The sequence below is a fragment of the Salvelinus alpinus genome, chromosome 8, assembly GCF_045679555.1.
Source record: "Salvelinus alpinus chromosome 8, SLU_Salpinus.1, whole genome shotgun sequence".
Lineage (NCBI taxonomy): Eukaryota > Metazoa > Chordata > Actinopteri > Salmoniformes > Salmonidae > Salvelinus > Salvelinus alpinus.
This window is the reverse complement of record NC_092093.1, coordinates 53,281,642-53,301,613: the sequence shown is the minus strand read 5'-3', so window position 1 is coordinate 53,301,613 and position 19,972 is coordinate 53,281,642. Positions and strand designations below refer to the sequence as shown.

Below are 19,972 nucleotides of genomic sequence, written 5' to 3'. Positions count from 1 at the left end.
CTGGTTGGTAGGTGATCAAATACTTATGTCATGCAATAAAATGCAAATTAATTACTTAGAAATCATACATTGTGATTTTCTGGATTTTTGTTTTAGATTCCGTCTCTCACAGTTGAAGTGTACCTATGATACAAATTACAGACCTCTACATGCTTTGTAAGTAGGAAAACCTGCAAAATCGGCAGTGTATCAAATACTTGTTCTCCCCACTGTATATAGTGAAAACAATAGTGGTCCTAGAACAGAACCTTGAGGAACACCGAAACTTACCATTGATTTGTCGAAGGACAAACCATCCACAGAGACAAACTGATATCTTTCCAAGAGATAAGCTCTAAACCAGGCAAGAACTTGTCTGCATAGACCAATTAGGGTTTCCAATCCCTCCAAAACAATGTGGTCGATCGATGGTGTCGAAAGCGGCACTACATACTAGGAGCACGAGGACGGATGCAGAGCCTTAGTCTGACGCCATTAAAGGCAATTTACCACCTTCACAAGTGCGGTCTCAGTACTATGATGGGGTTTAAAACCAGACTGAAGCATTTCGTATACATTATTTCTCTTCAGGAATTCAGTGAGTTGCCAAGCAACAACTTTTTTTGAGAGAGAGAGGACATTTTTCCCGGGTCAAGGTTCGGCTGTTTCAGGAGAGGCTTTAAACTTCTTCTAACTAGGGGGCGCAATTTTAACATTTGGCAAAATATGCTTACCCATTTTAAACTGCCTATTTCTCAGCCCCCGAAACTAGAATATGCATATAATAGTCAGATTAGGATAGAAAACACTCTGAAGTTTCCAAAACTGTACGAATTTGTCTGTGAGTTAAACAGACCTGATATTGCAGGTGAAAACCTGAGAAAATGTCAAGCAGGAAGTGGCACTCATTTTGAGAGCTCTGTGTTCCAATGCCTTCCTATCGCATATGTGAAGTCTCATCAATAAGACCTCTTTTTCTATGTCTTCCCTAAGGTGTCAACAGCCTTTAGATGTAGTTTCAGGCCTTTATTTTGAAGGATGAGCCTGCAAGAGCACATTGGGTAAGTGGACAGGTGGGGGCTCTCCGGGTGATTTTTGCGCCATTCTGAAAGGTAGCCATTGTCTCTCTCGCTCCTAGTGAGAAGCCAACTGACCCGGTTGATTTATTATCGAATAGATATGTGAAAAACACCCTGAAGTTGGATCAAAAACAACGTTTGACATGTTTATGTGGACATTATGGATATAATTTGGAATTTTTTCCGCCGTTGTCGCGAACGCTTTTTCCGGTGGATTCCTTGTGATGACGCATCAAACAAACGGAGGTATTTGGATATAAAACATATCTTTATGGAACAAAAGGAACATTTGCTGTCTAACTGGGAGTCTCGTGAGTGAAACCAACCGAAGATCAACAAAGGTAAACGATTAATTTGATTGCTTTGCTGGTTTTTGTTACCGAGTTACCTGGCGCTAGCTGTTCTTATTGTTTTATCGAGCGATCGATACATTTACAAAAATGCAAGTATTGCTTTCGCTGGAAAGCATAATTTCAAAATCTGAGACGACAGATGGATTAACAAAAGGCTAAACTGTGTTTTGCAATATTGCACTTGTGATTTCATGAAATGATTTTATGATTACCCTCTGGCGCTAGGCTACGCTATGCTAGTCAGGGTTTTTAATGACAGAAATCCCGGATCCGGGATGGGGATTTCAGAAAGGTTGGTAGCCATTTATTATGTTCAACATAGAAGGGCCAAGCACAGAAATAAGCTTTTTCAGTAGTTGAGTTGGAATAGGGTCCAGTAGACAGCTGGAAGGTTTTCGAGGCCATGACTATTTTCGAGAATGTGTCGAGAGATACAGATTTTAAAAAACTTTAGCATGTAAATCTTGGTGTGGCAAACTAAACAAACAAAATGTAAGATGCATGACAGCGGAGCCTCGTCTGGCAGCGAAAAATATAATTTCAGCCTCATTTACTGCCTTTTTAAAATCCATAGCTGATATGGCTGACTTGCTTAAATAAATGTGGTTTCTACTGACTTCTTGTGGATTTGTGTAGTTCGATAAAAAAACGCATTCTCCTTCAATAATAATAAATGCTGACTTGAGTTGTGACTTTTGAACCATACACAAACATTCTTACATTTATGTTCAGTAGATTCATAATGTTTGTTCTTATATCATTAAATATAAGCAAGTGCAAGCAAACGAGCTGCGAAGAGGCAGGCCTTCGTTCAGCACTTTCAAAATGGACACTGACAGAAATGTTTATATGTGTCAGTTCAGATAAATTCAGCAAGATGTTGAGGTGTTAACTTTACTCTTCTTTAAGTCACCACAGAGAGATGCGGTTTACCCACCATTTAAAGTATTTTATTTTATTTATTTTATTAGGCCTATGTGTTCTAAAAAGGAAGGAAAATACCAGAAGGATCCACTTTTATAGACAATAGGCCGATACCGATGCACAGACAGCACATTGCGCAAACAAAACAACCCTCGCAATATCACCTGGAATTACATGAGTCTATTACTGAACTGTCACTGGCAAACATGGTTACAGACCCAACAACATTATATAGTATCCCCTCTTCATGGTTACAGACCCAACAACATTATATAGTATCCCCTCCTCATGGTTACAGACCCAACAACATTATATAGTATCCCTTCCTCATGGTTACAGACCCAACAACATTATATAGTATCCCTTCCTCATGGTTACAGACCCAACAACATTATATAGTATCCCCTCCTCATGGTTACAGACCCAACAACATTATATAGTATCCCCTCCTCATGGTTACAGACCCAACAACATTATATAGTATCCCCTCTTCATGGTTACAGACCCAACAACATTATATAGTATCCCCTGTTCATGTTTACAGACTCAACAACATTTTATAGTATCCCCTCTTCATGTTTACAGACCCAACAACATTATATAGTATCCCCTCCTCATGGTTACAGACCCAACAACATTGTATAGTATCCCCTCCTCATGTTTACAGACCCAACAACATTATATAGTATCCCCTCTTCATGGTTACAGACCCAACAACATTATATAGTATCCCCTCTTCATGGTTCCAGACCCAACAACATTATATAGTATCCCCTCTTCATGGTTACAGACCCAACAACATTATATAGTATCCCCTCCTCATGGTTACAGACCCAACAACATTATATAGTATCCCCTCTTCATGGTTACAGACCCAACAACATTATATAGTATCCCCTCTTCATGGTTACAGACCCAACAACATTATATAGTATCCCCTCTTCATGGTTACAGACCCAACAACATTATATAGTATCCCCTCTTCATGGTTACAGACCCAACAACATTATATAGTATCCCCTCCTCATGGTTACAGACCCAACAACATTATATAGTATCCCCTCTTCATGGTTACAGACCCAACAACATTATATAGTATCCCCTGTTCATGTTTACAGACTCAACAACATTTTATAGTATCCCCTCTTCATGTTTACAGACCCAACAACATTATATAGTATCCCCTCCTCATGGTTACAGACCCAACAACATTGTATAGTATCCCCTCCTCATGTTTACAGACCCAACAACATTATATAGTATCCCCTCTTCATGGTTACAGACCCAACAACATTATATAGTATCCCCTCTTCATGGTTCCAGACCCAACAACATTATATAGTATCCCCTCTTCATGGTTACAGACCCAACAACATTATATAGTATCCCCTCCTCATGGTTACAGACCCAACAACATTATATAGTATCCCTTCCTCATGGTTACAGACCCAACAACATTATATAGTATCCCTTCCTCATGGTTACAGACCCAACAACATTATATAGTATCCCCTCCTCATGGTTACAGACCCAACAACATTATATAGTATCCCCTCCTCATGGTTACAGACCCAACAACATTATATAGTATCCCCTCTTCATGGTTACAGACCCAACAACATTATATAGTATCCCCTGTTCATGTTTACAGACTCAACAACATTTTATAGTATCCCCTCTTCATGTTTACAGACCCAACAACATTATATAGTATCCCCTCCTCATGGTTACAGACCCAACAACATTGTATAGTATCCCCTCCTCATGTTTACAGACCCAACAACATTATATAGTATCCCCTCTTCATGGTTACAGACCCAACAACATTATATAGTATCCCCTCTTCATGGTTCCAGACCCAACAACATTATATAGTATCCCCTCTTCATGGTTACAGACCCAACAACATTATATAGTATCCCCTCCTCATGGTTACAGACCCAACAACATTATATAGTATCCCCTCTTCATGGTTACAGACCCAACAACATTATATAGTATCCCCTCTTCATGGTTACAGACCCAACAACATTATATAGTATCCCCTCTTCATGGTTACAGACCCAACAACATTATATAGTATCCCCTCTTCATGGTTACAGACCCAACAACATTATATAGTATCCCCTCCTCATGGTTACAGACCCAACAACATTATATAGTATCCCCTCTTCATGGTTACAGACCCAACAACATTATATAGTATCCCCTCTTCATGGTTACAGACCCAACAACATTATATAGTATCCCCTCTTCATGGTTACAGACCCAACAACATTATATAGTATCCCCTCTTCATGGTTACAGACCCAACAACATTATATAGTATCCCCTCTTCATGGTTACAGACCCAACAACATTATATAGTATCCCCTCCTCATGGTTACAGACCCAACAACATTATATAGTATCCCCTCTTCATGGTTACAGACCCAACAACATTATATAGTATCCCCTCTTCATGGTTACAGACCCAACAACATTATATAGTATCCCCTCCTCATGGTTACAGACCCAACAACATTATAGTATCCCCTCCTCGTGGAGAAAAGCATGTGAGCTAATTATAATATGCAAAGTAAGCAAAACAAAGAAATGCATAATTTCAACATTGCCTAAAATGATGAATAAGATACTAATGAGACCTACAGCATATAAGCAATATAACAATTGAGATGTACAAACTATGCCATGAGGGAACGATGAGCGCATCCGAGGCATGCCGTAATTTACATTAAGGTTAATGAGTGAGCTCAGATGGATGATATGCCTATTTGTTTGGCTCTTTTAAAATGGACAGTGACAGAATTTTGAGCATGGGCCGTTCTTACAGTATTCTCCCTGTACACCAAGTCAGAAATGTAGTATAAATAACGGGGGCATATAAGCAGACAATGAAAGCTTTTACAATATTCGATGATGACATTTCTCTATAACTGGCTATCGGCTACATCTGCACCATCAAGTCAGAACAGTAGACTAAGTTCTGAGAGAGACCAAATTCTTAGGGTGAAACACATGAACTACTAACAGCTTACTAGACAACATACACTTAGTATTACTGTCTTGGCTACAGTATACATATATCCCTGGCATATTTCATCTTTTATGCAGCAGCATACAAGACATACGCCTATTTTTGGACTCACCATTGTTGTGCTGTGCTCACAGGAAGGTGGCGCGGTGGTCCTTGTGAGCAAAACTTTGTCATCAAACTTTGTCTGGCATTCTCTGGATTTATGGTGCTTTCAAAACAACAGGGAACTGTTGAGGTCAAATCACGACGTCAGTGATCTTCAGGTCGGAAAGTCAGATCTCTAGAAAAAGACCAGAGTTCCCAGTTGACTTGAACGCACCGAAGTCAGAGAATTCTCAGTTACGAGTTCCCAGAAGTCATGCTGGATTGACAGCACAGCCAATGTATTCTACTTTTTCTGGACCATGGTGTTGTGTTTGTGAATGTTTATCCTTTTAAGCTTGATAAATAGACCCTTTCAGACAGAGGTTTTAAACCCTTAAACCCAGACTTGGACCACACACCCTCTCCACCAAATAGCAGACGGGGGAAGCAAAATAGTGATTGCTTTGCATTGCAGTTAGCCAATAATTCCTAAGGATTGGAAAAAATTTGCCAGTAGATTGTCGAAGTGATTCATGATTATGTTGCTTGTCAAGCTTGCTATCTAATATTTAGAAAATAACATGATCAGTCCAATCAAAGCTACAGTAAATGTAATGTGATTTTGACATCAGTTTATCTCTGGCCAACGATCTTGAGCCTTCTTGTAAATGTAAATCTATGGCAGCACCAAAAGGAGGTTTGAACTACCTAGCTCTCCCTGTAGATTTGGTGGCGACGTAGTGTTCCAATGAGTGACAGAACACTGAGCCAATCACGGCGCAGCTAGAGAAGATTACCAACGCCTAACACTCTGTATTTTCCGCTGGTTGCCCCTCCACCACAGAATGCACTGAGCTAGGCTGAAACACATGCATTTTGGAGCTGCCTTACTCAAGAACGAGACCATGTTTGTATGCGGCTATATTAATACATTTTTACATTGTTTGCAAACTGATATTCCACGGGGACTCAGGTGGCAAAATAACCATCATTGGGACAGCAGCAGATGATTTCTGTGAGCGCAGGTGTGCCATCCTGAACAAATGCTGGATTGATTTAATGACATTAATTGTTGACCCGTTGAAATAGAATTTTATTGAAATGGATAACACGATTGAAGAGAAATGCACAGCTCTGCAAGGAGCTGTTAATGATGATGGCATATTCAATGAACTGATAAAAACTAACCAAGCGCTCCAGGACAAGTTGTCTACAGAAACAAAGGAACTTAAAATAAAGAAATACAACCAAGACAAAAAAGACAAGGCCGAGGACAAAGTCTACTTCTGGAGAAACCCTGACAAAAGAGGTCCGGCTCCTCCTCTCGTGACAGACGCTTTCACTTTTATTGAAAAGTGAAAGACTAAAGTTACATACATGGGATGCTTTAGTGAATTTCAGAATGTCTGGAATAGAAAAGGCAGAAATAAAACAATTCAATAAGCATTCGCAGGCCTCCCGGGTGGCGCAGTGGTCTAGAGCACTGCATCGCAGTGCTATGCTGCGCCACCAGAGTCTGGGTTCGCGCCCAGGCTCTGTCGCAGCCGGCCGCGACCGGGAGGTCCGTGGGGCGACGCACAATTGGCTTAGCGTCGTCCGGGTTAGGGAGGGTTTGGCCGGTAGGGATATCCTTGTCTCATCGCGCTCCAGCGACTCCTGTGGCGGGCCGGGCGCAGTGCGCGCTAACCGAGGGGGCGGGTGCACGGTGTTTCCTCCGACACATTGGTGCGGCTGGCTTCCGGGTTGGAGGCGCGCTGTGTTAAGAAGCAGTGCGGCTAGGTTGGGTTGTGCTTCGGAGGACGCATGACTTTCGACCTTCGTCTCTCCCGAGCCCGTACGGGAGTTGTAGCGATGAGACAAGATAGTAATTACTAGCGATTGGATACCACAAAAATTGGGGAGAAAAGGGGATAAAATTTAAAAAAAAAAAAAAAAAAGAAAAAAAAAAAAAAAATAAGCATTCGCAGCCAGTCATCCAAAACATAGTCCTATGCAGTCGTTAAATTCCTATAGAAGGCTGAGGATGTCTGTTCAACAGGCAGACAAGTTTCAAACCATTTAAATGCATTCAAATCATTTTTGTGAAGAACTTTAGTGTTATTGTGGCATACGGTGGTTACATTCAGATGCGTACAGATGCGTACATTCAGACGCAGAGATGCGTCAGTTTACTTCTATCCACCTCGTCTGACCAACGCTCTACAACCAGCGCCTCTTCCGCCTACAGTGACAGTTTTTATCCAACGGAGGGACTGGCCTGACGGAAGGGCGGAGGTGGCCGGGGCACACGCACCGGCGAGATGCCGCACCCGACGGGGTAAGAAGAAACGACTACCGGAGGCAGAGGAGACCGTTCACAAGGTCCCAGAACCCACGGGACTGAGTGTCTTCAATTTATCAAGAAAGATATTGAGCCCTGCCAATATTTCCTTGCTTAATAAAGGGTTATCTTTTGTGCCTACAACCTAGTGCAACGATTTTGATGTTAATGTAACAGTATAACTTTAGTACGTCCCTCGCCCCGACCTCGGGCGCGAACCAGGGACCCTCTGCACACAACAACAACAGTCACCCATGAAGCGTCGTTTGCAGAGCGGCCCTTGCAGAGCAAGGGGAACCACTACTTCTAGGTTTCAGAGCAAGTGACGTAACTGATTGAAACGTTATTAGCGCGTACCCGCTAACTAGCTAGCCATTTCAGCCTACATCTCCTACTAGGGCATGAGAGTCCAGGTGCGATTAGTATGTGTGGTCTCATTGAAATACAGAAGGCTGTCTATATGGGTGGAGAATACAAGTAGCAGTTTACTTATGATTAGACTATAGTTTACTACAGTGTCTGTAAATAAATACTGATAATGGAAAGAAGTGGAGGACGCTCAACCAACGTGCGTCGAAGTGCAATCAAAAAAATGTAATCATCATTAAAGGTTAGGAGAGTTGCGCCTTTTCAATTGCAATAAATATTGATTGCCCATTTATTTGTCTCTGCCTGCAAATTGTCCTCCAAAAGAAGGTAGGCTATATCCTATAGGCCTATTCAAAACGTAGCAGGTGTCTCTCTCGTCATTCTTGCTGCCTCCAGTTCAGTAGCCATTCCTGCGAGATTAGATGGCCGTGTGGTCTCAATTAAATAGAATAGGCCATAGCCTATGAATGGGCGGAGAAGCACCGTGCAGTTATCTTTCCAAGGAAATGTACTTCCTAAATAGGCCAATGATTAGGATATGATTAGGATATAGTTTACTACATTGCCTAGAAATAAATATTAATCACTCATATCTCTCCGTCTTAAAATGTGTCTGAATCTTCCCACAAGAAGTAAGCTATTAAAAATAGCTCAGGAGAAAGTGCAATTGTCTCCAACTCTTCTCTCTTCAAACTATTGGCTGATATAGCCCAGTAATACAGTACAAGGGCCACGTGAGAATCTCGGGTAATTTAACCATGTTCTTAAATTATTTTTGCACATTTGATATTGCCTATAGGACGCAAAATTTGTGGGACCATGGCTGGCAAGTGAGTTGCGTCACATACGCCTAAAATAACATTGCGGGATTGGGGTTGGGTTTTGTACAAGCTATGTCTATTTGAAACAAAGCCATCTCCTGGCCACATTTACCCGCCGATTTAGTCGTTTCGGGGAAAAAAACAAAAGCTTGGAAAACCCATTGAAAACCCCATTCAATTTTTGTCAGTTTACTTTCAGTTTTCACTTACTTTAATAACCTTGATGGTGACTCAATGCTCATTATGAGAAACTCTTTGACATGTCACATTATTTCCAGGGCCAGATCAGCAAGGGAGGATGTTTTGTGCTGATATGTGTATTATCGCTTCAACCCTAAACCTATTTCTGAGAAACACACCACTTCCTACTTCCTGCCCACAGAGAGAGGGAGTTTCCATGACATTCTGCAGCGCTGCTGTGCGTCATGCGCTCATGGCCTATTCACAACAGAACATGTCCTGTACTGAGTGTAAAAACATTTAGACAAGTGTTGGTCTGATGGTGCTCAATGATGACATCAGCCTCCCCCTTTGTTTGAGGAACAATAAAAGAAGCAATAGAGAACATAAGAGGAAAGGAATCTACAAAATATAAATCATTGATGAATTATTGTATTTCAAACCCTAAATCATTGAACAAAATGTCCACATGCAGTAAACATAAGATTCAATTCTCAGCGTACACATCACTGACAAACTGAAATGGTCCATCCACAGAGTGTGGTGAAGAAGGCGCAACAGCGCCTCTTCAACCTCAGGAGGCTGAAGAAATTTGGCCTAAAACCCTCACAAACTTTTACAGATGCACAATTGAGAGCATCCTGTCGGGCTGTATCACCGCCTGGTACGGTAACTGTACCGCCCACAACTGCAGGGCTCTCCAGAGGGTAGTGAGGTCTGCACAACACATCCCCGGGAGCAAACTACCTGCCCTCCAGGACAGCTACAGATGTCACAGGAAGGCCAAAAAGATCATCAAGGACAACAACCACCCGAGCCACTGCCTGTTCACCCCGCTATCATCCAGAAGGCGAGGTCAGTAGAGGTGCATCAAAGCTGGGACCGAGAGACTGAAAAACAGCTTCTATCTCAAGGCCATCAGACTGTTAAACAGCCATCACTAACACAGAGAGGCTGCTGCCTACATACAGACTTAAAATCATTGGCCACTTTAATAAATGGATCACTAGTCACTTTAATAATATCTTGCATTACTCATCTCATATGTATATACTGTATTTTATACCATCTTGCCTATGCTGCTCTGTCATTGCTCAACCATATATTTATATGTACATATTCCATCCCTTTAGATTTGTGTGTATTAGGTAGTTGTTGGGGAATTGTTAGATTACTTGTTAGATATTACTGCACTGTCGGAACTAGAAGCACAAGCATTTCACTACACTCGCATTAACATCTGCTAACCATGTGTATGTGACCAATAAAACTTGATCTGACAAGTGTAGGTCATATTTTCATTGTTTCTGTCATTTATTTTGTGCCATGTAGAAGTAATATAAGAAGTAATATAAAATCAAATGTTAGTTTGTTCATTTTGTAAAATGTAATTTTTATTTACAAAATTGAAATCAGGGGTTCAACAAGGGTTCTTCTAAGATCCTCAAAGTTCTCTGAAGAACCTTAGTGTTCTTGGCACTGAAAATGGCCCCCAAAAGGTTCTTCCAAGAACCCCATAGGAGGTGGGGTTCACCGAGGAACCTCCTTAGTTGTTGGGGGTGTTCTTGCAGGAACTAACTGCCCAACTGAAACACTTGAATTTGACAGCAGGTATAGGCACTTAACTGAAAAATGTAAAGATCTCCTCAGTTTAAGGTAAGGTGTGTTGTCCCTTGTATGATCTAAATTGATATTGTTTAATGATGATACCATCTATCTTTTGATATTTGTGTGTAACGGATGTGAAATGGCTAGTTAGTTAGCGGTGCTACGCGCTAATAGCATTTCAATCGGTGACGTCACTCGCTTTGAGACCCTGAAGTAGTGGTTCCCCTTGCTCTGCAAGGGCCGCGGCTTTTGTGGAGCGATGGGTAACGATGCTACGTGGGTGTCAGTTGTTGATGTGTGCAGAGGGTCCCTGGTTCGCGCCCGGGTCGGGGCGAGGGGACGCCGTAAAGTTAAACTGATACATGTGTACATCTTTCTAAAACAGAAAATGGACACAATTCAATGGATATCAATCAATAAAGAGGTAAGAATATGTAGACTATAAGAATATGTTAAAGGCTAGCTCTATTGGGTGCAGATGACAACTGCTCACTTTTGTTCCTGTAGGTATACAGACAAGGAGGCATACAAAGGTATGTCAGTTGGTATGTTATGCAGATCACATATACCATCATCCTCCCTTACCTGTTCAATGAATATCCCATAGGCCTTTACATTATGGACAATGTGTGTGTATGAAAAACATTATCAAAACAGTTTTTTTTTTACATTCACATTTACCACAAAAACCTAGGTATGAATACTGTCGTGTGCATATTTTGTTAATCATCTGTACAATTACAAGTTTTTGGGATTCACCGACTTCACCCTCCCTACACCTCTGATGAAACCTGTTCGATCACCATGGATATGGAGAACATCAACACATTAACATCACCAGAGGATATACCCATTGGACTTGGGGCTTTGCTGGGAGTTTACCTCATATTTCGATTGGTTTTATTCTGCTTTGCCACTAAAATCATAATAAACACTGAGAACTAAAATATTGTGGTGTTATTGTTATGCATAATATTAGTATTACTAATAAATAATAACAGGGGGGGGGGCGTTCAAAAATGAACCCCAAAAGGTTCTTTGAGGATCCATTAAAATTACTTCTTTGAAGAACTTATAGGGGTTCCCCCACAGTTTCAATTTAAAGAACCTCTAAAGGATACTCCAGGAACCTTTTATTTTTAAGAGTGCATGTTTACCTATCCAGTCTCCTTATTATATACATACAGACTGTAACGGCTCTCGTTGGTGGTAGAAAGAGTAGACCAAGGCGCAGTGTGGAAAGTGTTCATGATTTTTAGTTCAAAAAACACTCAAGCAAAATAACAAAATCAAAAAACGCACAGTTCTGTCAGGCAACAGTAACGAAACAGAAAACAAGATCCCACAACCTAATGGTGGGAAAAAGGGCTGCCTAAGTATGATCCCCAATCAGAGACAACGATAGACAGCTGCCTCTGATTGGGAACCACACTCGGCCACAAACAAAAAAACTGAAAACATAGAATTTCCCACCCGAGTCACACCCTGACCTAACCAAACATAGAGAATAATAAGGATCTCTAAGGTCAGGGCGTGACACAGACTTCTCTGGTTTCCTTAGAAACAGAAGTAGGCAGCAGGAAGCATAGTCATTATTGCCGTGCCATGATACATTGTGGTGGTGGTGATGAACACTGACACACAGGTTCATTTACAATGTGTATGAAGAGTGTGAATCTCTAGAACTGGGAGAACAGATAAAGAGGTGACATAGGTTTAATATAGAAACTCTGTTACTAACTATCACATCTATAGTGATTATCTGCTCTATGAAGAAATATAGAAAATGAAATAATTGTATTAGCTTTTTAAATCAAAATTCAAAAAAGGCACATCTGAGCTATCTAAGTTGCAGGTGCATGGTAACAGTTGAATAAGATGAGTAAAAAGGTAACCTCACACACACTGCTCTTGGTAGTATCACTTCTCTTTAATAAGCTTTACGTGTCGGCCTCAAGGCCTTCGTCTGAGCTTCTGTAGAAAGTCCTTGAGACCGATATGTAAACGTAAAAGCTTATTAAAGAGCAGTGATACTATCATTAGCTTTTTAAATAAATTACAACTTTTAAAAAAAGGTAAATATATTCACATTGTAATAACAATCGAGATAGTATTTACATTACAAACAATTTCTAAAATGAAATAAATGAAAGCAACAGATTCCTCACGAATACATATTAAAAAATTAAAATGTATGAATGTCGTTTTAATGAACTGACTTGTTAACTTATTTATAATCTTGGGACTATGTCATGAACAGTTTGAACATATATTACTCTTCATGTTGGAGTCACCTGGTTTGAGTGACCAACATGTGACCTATTTGAGACAAGGTGATAGGTCTACCTTTCACATCTTCTTTATCACCAACTTTGTCTCCACAGATTCCAAAGAAGGTCAAAAACACAGGGATGAAAACGATGCCATGAAGTACCCCGAACGAAATGACCAAGAACATGATCTTAAAGAAGGTCCTGAAGATGTAGCTCTCAGCTGCACACAGGGCCACCACTCCTAAGATAGTAGACACAGCTCCTTGTATGATAGGATACCCCAAGTGATAGACAGCATCTATGGCCTTCTCATTAGCAGTTCTCTTATTGCTAGAGACAAAGGCATAGGAAATGTGAGCGGAAAAGTCCACTGAGAAACCGATGCAGATGATAAGATTGATCATGGATACAGAGTCTAGATTGACATGCCAAAATGCCATGAAACCAGCAACACCCACTATGACAGAGGCAATGGCAAAGGTCACCCACAGAGAACATATTGGGTTGGGAATCAACAGGAGGGAGATCACCAGCATGGCAAGAGTGGCAACTACAATGTTTTGGATGGTGTTACTAACAATGACTGCATATTGGTCAAAGTATATGAAAGCAGGGTGGTAAACAACCAACTTTACTGGACAATCATTAGCTGTCACTCGAAGCTCATTCAACATGTTCTTTTCATCAACAGCTGTACTGACATTGACTGTCTGAATGAACATACGTGAGGCATATATTGTGTTGTCTGTAAAATTCACATCTTGTGTGAAACCTGATGGTTGTAAAAATGCAGGTAAACTATTCATGAAAACAGTTTGGTCATTTGGATTTGTAACTGCCCTTGAGTTCACATATATATGAAGCCAAGATAAGGTCATATCTTTAGCAACCAATGATCGACCATCCAGTTTCAGATCTTCAAAACTTTTGAGACAAACATCAAGACTATTCCGAGCACTTTCATTCCAATATTGAAACTCACTGTCTGTCACAACAACCATAACATTTGGACCATACTCTGAAAAGAATTCATCCTCGTTATCATAATAGCTACCCACATATGAGCTATCAGCTGCTAGGTTTTTAAGGTCTATGCCCTCTTTGATTTGGAAGCAACCATAGATGCTTGAGCCCAAATATCCAGCATAGAGCAGGATCACAAACCCCTTGGTCCAATTATTTGTTAGAAATGGACCATAGTACGTCTTAAAGAAGTTGTTAATTGGCATTGGTTCCTCTTTTCCTGTTCCATGATCATAAGCTCCCCCTACGGAGCAGATATTGTACTTTTCAGAATTCTCCTCTGGTTCCGGAACCTTCATGCAGGTCAGCCAATGTCTGTTGCTCTTTTCACGTCTTCCATTCAGTGCCAGAAATGCACCAAAGAAGGTGATGTTGTACAAGTAGCAGAAGAGCACAGCTGTGCCAGTATACATACAAAAGGACTGTACAGAACCAAAGGGAGTTAACAGACCAATATAGAAAGCCAGGGCATCAGTTAGTGTTGTGATGGTGATAGAAACAGCTGCCTCTTTGTATGTAGCCGCCATACGATCCTCTACGTCGCCATGAACTTGAGTCTGCTGCCAGCAAGAAATCATGATGAACATGTCGTCAACACCAATTCCTGTGGAGAACAAGGGCACCGTTTTACAAAATGTCAGATCTTGTTTCTACCCGTGTTCATTCCTGTGATCACATCTGTTAAGATCACGATCCGAGTACATTTCATATCAGGTCTAAACAGGATGTCAGTTGCATTTGGGAAGCACAGCCGCGAGCTGCCCAGTGACACGAGCCTACCAGACAAGCTAAATAACTTCTATGCTCTCTTCGAGGCAAATAACACTGAAACATGTATGAGAGCACCAGCTGTTCCGGAAGACTGTGATTATGCTCTCCATAGCCGAAGTGAGTAAGACCTTTAAACAGGTGAACATTCACAAGGCTGCGGGGCCAGACGGATTACCAGGACGTGTGCTCCGGGCATGTGCTGACCAACTGGCAGGTGTCTTCACTGACATTTTCAACATGTCCCTGATTGAGTCTGTAATACCAACATGTTTCAAGCAGACCACCATAGTCCCTGTGCCCAAGAACACGAAGGCAACCTGCCTAAATGACTACAGATCCGTAGCACTCACGTCCATAGCCATGAAGTGCTTTGAAAGGCTGGTCATGGCGCACATCAACACCATCATCCCAGAAACCCTAGACCCACTCCAATTTGCATACCACCCAAACAGATCCACAGATGATGCAATCTCTATTGCACTCCACTCTGCCCTTTCCAACCTGGACAAAAGGAACATCTACGTGAGAATGCTATTCATTGACTACAACTCAGCGTTCAACACCATAGCACCCTCAAAGCTCATCACTAAGCTAAACTTCCTGGGACTAAACACCTCCCTCTGCAACTGGATCCTGGACTTCCTGACGGCCCGCCCCCAGGTGGTGAGGGTAGGTAGCAACACATCTGCCAACGCTGATCCTCAACACTGGAGCCCCTCAGGGGTGCGTGCTCAGTCCCCTTCTGTACTCCCTGTTCACCCACGGCTGCATAGCCAGGCATGACTCCAACACCATCAGTAAGTTTTCAGACAACACAACAGTTGTAGGCCTGATCACCGACAACGACGAGTCAGCCTATAGCGAGGAGGTCAGAGACCTGGCCGGGTGGTGCCAGAATAACAACCTATCCCTTAACGTAACCAAGACTAAGGAGATGATTGTGGACTACAGGAAAAGGAGGACCGAGCACACCCCCATTCTCATCGACGGGGCTGTAGTGGAGCAGGTTGAGAGCTTCAAGTTCCTTGGTGTCCACATCACCAACAAACTAGAATGGTCCAAACACACCAAGACAATCGTGAAGAGGGCACAACAAAGCCTATTCCCCCTCAGGAAATTAAAAAGATTTGACATGGGTCCTCAGATCCTCAAAAGTTTCTACAGCTGCAACATCGAGAGCATCCTGACTGGTTGCATCACTGCCTGGTACGGCAATTGCTCGGCCTCTGACCGCAAGGCACTATAGAGGGTAGTGCGTATGGCCCAGTACATCACTGGGGCTAAGCTTCCTGCCATCCAGGACCTCTACACCAGGCGGTGCCAGAGGAAGGCCTTATAAATTGTCAAATCAGCCACCCCAGTCATAGACCGTTCTCTCTACTACCGCATGACAAGCGGTACCGGAGTGCCAAGTCTTGGACAAAAAGGCTTCTCAACAGTTTTTACCCCCAAGCCATAAGACTCCTGAACAGGTAATCAAATGGTTACCCAGACTATTTGCAACGTGTGCCCCCCCCCAACCCCTCCTAAGCCTTGCTACTGTATATAGCCTCGCTACTGTATATAGCCTCTCTACTGTATATAGCCTCGCTACTGTATATAGCCTCTCTACTGTATATAGCCTCTCTACTGTATATAGCCTCACTACTGTATATAGCCTCTCTACTGTATATAGCCTCTCTACTGTATATAGCCTCACTACTGTATATAGCCTCTCTACTGTATATAGCCTCGCTACTGTATATAGCCTCGCTACTGTATATAGCCTCGCTACTGTATATAGCCTCTCTACTGTATATAGCCTCTCTGCTGTATATAGCCTCTCTACTGTATATAGCCTCACTACTGTATATAGCCTCACTACTGTATATAGTATCGCTACTGTATATAGCCTCGCTACTGTATATAGCCTCACTACTGTATATAGCCTCACTACTGTATATAGTATCGCTACTGTATATAGCCTCGCTACTGTATATAGCCTCTCTACTGTATATAGCCTCGCTACTGTTATTTTTCACTGTCTTTTTACTGTTGTTTTTATTTCTTTACTTACCTACTGTTCACCTAATATCTTTTTGCATTGTTGGTTTGAGCCTGTAAGTAAGCATTTCACTGTAAGGTTGTATTCGGCGCACTGTTGTATTCGGCGCACGTGACAAATAAACTTTAATTTGATTTGGTTTATTGTATCATAATGAGAGTTTGTAAGCTTACCCAGAATCAGGAATGGAGCTGTTGCCACAGTCATAGAGAAGGGCATCCCACAGTACAGCAACAACCCAAAACTGGACAACACTGCCATACCAGCTGAGAGGACACCAAAGGTCGCCACCCACACCTTGTTCCTAACACAGTCCAACCTAGAAAAACACAACATTAGTCCCAGCGTGGGTAAACGCTGCTAAGTAGTGCTCTCTGATATGCCTTGAAAACAGTAATGTAGTCACAATGTGGAGACAAATACAAGATCACACCTCACTCGTAGGTAAATCCATGAGATGACTAGGTGAAAAATCTGTCTATGTGCCCTTGAGCAAGGCACTTAACCCGAATTGCTCCTGTAAATGGCTCTGGATAAGAGCGTCTGCTAAATGACTCAAATGTAAATGCTGAGAATGAGTTTATCATAAAATTGTTTGTTTGTTTGTTATAGTCCTTTCTGACATGTATTTTAAAAACTATTGTGGGTCACAATGTGGATTTGATTTGAATTTAGCCCCGAATCTAGCTCTTTTTACAGTCAACACTGTCATTACGATTTTCTATCGAGCTGTCCTATGTTCATTGTCCTATATTTATTGAAATCATAAAAGATACCTTATACAAGATGTGATTGAAAAAGTGATGGCCAGGGCATAGGTCAATGAGAAGAGGGGAATGATGGAGTCAGAGCTCTTCTCAAACTCTTCTTCTCTTGATATTGATGTAAAGTAAGATATGGTCATCTGCAAAGACAAATAAGAATATAGATACAAGACCATATTCAGGTAACATTAGTAAAACAACTCAAGATGTTTGAATAATCAAATTATGATGACGTTACATGTTTTTTTTAATGGAGCTTAAATGTGCAGTTTGATCAATTAGGCTGTAGGCCTAAACATGGTGAGAAGACACCCATCCTATACAAGTTGACAAAAATGTTTCATCTCTAAAAGGATGTACTCACGCCTTCTTGTTGCATCATCGACGCAGTCTCTATAAACTTCTGCAGCCACATCGTAGTTACAGTCTGGTTGTCTTCTTTTAAGAAGTAAAAAAGTCGAATTGCCTTTGCGCTTTCAATTTCAGTTGACCCAGTTTTCAGTTTCACACCACCAATTTCAGATGCGATGAAAATGTTGTCATGATACGGGTAATCAATAGTTGTTGTGGTAACATTGGGAGTTTTTACAATATCAAAGATTGAATTTGACACGCACACATCACCTTTCTTAACACAAAGGTTTGAGAAATTAAATGTTCCTACTTCAATGGCTTTCACGTCCCTGTCAATATCAACAATTTTAGTAAAAGTAGGAATTGTGAGGATATTTTCTGTAGGCGTAACAATTATGAGAGATGCAAAGGTCCCTTCAGTATAGAGCCGCAAACGAGAGAAGTCGCTATCATTCTGTGGAAAGTATTCTTTAACTACTCGTCGTTCTTCTTTCGCCGGTCCATTCATAGGTGTAAACATCTCTTCAATGCCGTTTGCTTCTCTGTCCGCAAGGAAGTAAAATCCTCCGCCAAGACACGCAGAAATCAACATTGGAAGAATAATAAAACACCAGGGGTGTCTACCAACAAAACGCCCAAGTATTTCAAATCCCCTTGCCATAGGCTTCTCAACGCAGTCTGTGTTGCACCCAGCCATTTTATATTCTCAATTTATGGTATTAGAAAAATAACTCGCCTTGAATTATAACTGCATCTCTGTTCACGAACTGTCTGGTATCTGTCCCTCTATCAGTCTATCGAGACGTCTGGTTTCACTTTCCCATTCCTCATAACGGGACTTGGCTTGAAACCATTGGGTGTGTCCGAGCGGTATTACGAACGAAGATGACTGTAAACGAAAGTCGGTGAGTGAAATCGGGGGAGGTGTATTTGCGACAGCCGGACTGTCTCTTATCATCCTCTATCAGTCTATCGAGACGTCTGGTTTCACTTTCCCATTCCTCATAACGGGACTTGGCTTGAAACCATTGGGTGTGTTCGAGCGGTAATACGAACGATGACGACTGTAAACGAAAGTCAAATCAAATCAAACAAAATGTATTTGTCACATGCGCCGAATACAACAGGTGTAGACATTACAATGAAATGCTTATTTACAAGCCCATAACCAACAATGCAGTTTTAAGAACATATATATATTTTTTAAAGTAAGAGATAAGAAAAACAAATAATTAAAGAGCAGCAGTAAATAACAATAGCTGGGCTATATATACAGGGGTACCGATCCAGAGTCAATGTACCAGTCCGTCTTCTGCAACAACAATGCTAAACTTCTCTGCTGTTTTTGGTCCTGCAGCGATCACGTTGCAGCAGAGTGACGCGCACCCTTCTACACGCAGATACATCGAGTGCATCGTCTTGCTATTCTTGGACCTTAACAACCTGATGTTGGAAGCACCGACCTGAGACTCTAATCTTTATTGTTTTGCTAAATTACCCTCAATCACAGGAAACACTGGATGTCTATCATGACCTCCTGTCTGTAGTCAGCTTAGTGTTGGTTCCACTTAAGTGAAAAGCCTGGCTCTCTTTTCCCCTCAGATGCAATTAGTCTGATATTCTATAATGATGAAACTGTTCTTGTCACCACATCCATTTTTACCTGGTTAAGCTGGATAGGTTTCAGGAAAACGATCACTGAAAGAAGACATGTCGAATTTTAAAAAGGGACACAGAAGAGAGAACACAATCATCCATTGTGTCTTCTTTAAAACAAGCACCTTTTAACAAAAACTAATTTCAACTGAAGCCTGCAATTAGTGACTTCTGTTTCAAACGACCATAATTGAAGAGCAGGACAAATGCTTCTATAACAACTCAATCTATTGTTGGGATCTCTACTATTGTTGGGATCTTTGTCTTGATACAGCTCACTGTGATCAGTGAGATGTTATCTGGTTTCTAAAGAGAATCAGGGGTAGAATAAAC

General features: G+C 41.4%; 1 protein-coding gene across 5 annotated transcripts in view; it reads right to left on the bottom strand.

Annotated features, from left to right (window-relative positions):
* The window catches only part of LOC139583288 (patched domain-containing protein 3-like), a 22,943-nt gene extending 2,971 nt beyond the window's left edge, over positions 1-19,972 (bottom strand). For 2 of the 5 annotated variants that reach the window (XR_011676522.1, XM_071414197.1), the window contains exons 1-3: positions 17,994-19,970; positions 17,642-17,769; positions 17,039-17,184 (exon numbers count right to left, since the gene is read on the bottom strand). Coding sequence is in view for 4 of the 5 variants with exons in the window: in XM_071414197.1 (XP_071270298.1) it covers positions 17,039-17,184; positions 17,642-17,769; positions 17,994-18,680 (961 nt within the window). In the remaining variant the exon portion in view is untranslated. Of the gene's footprint in view, positions 1-6,908; positions 14,655-16,877; positions 16,919-17,038; positions 17,185-17,641; positions 17,770-17,993 lie in introns of those variants that run through there. The other 3 variants (XM_071414196.1, XM_071414194.1, XM_071414195.1) reach the window with 3 other exon arrangements.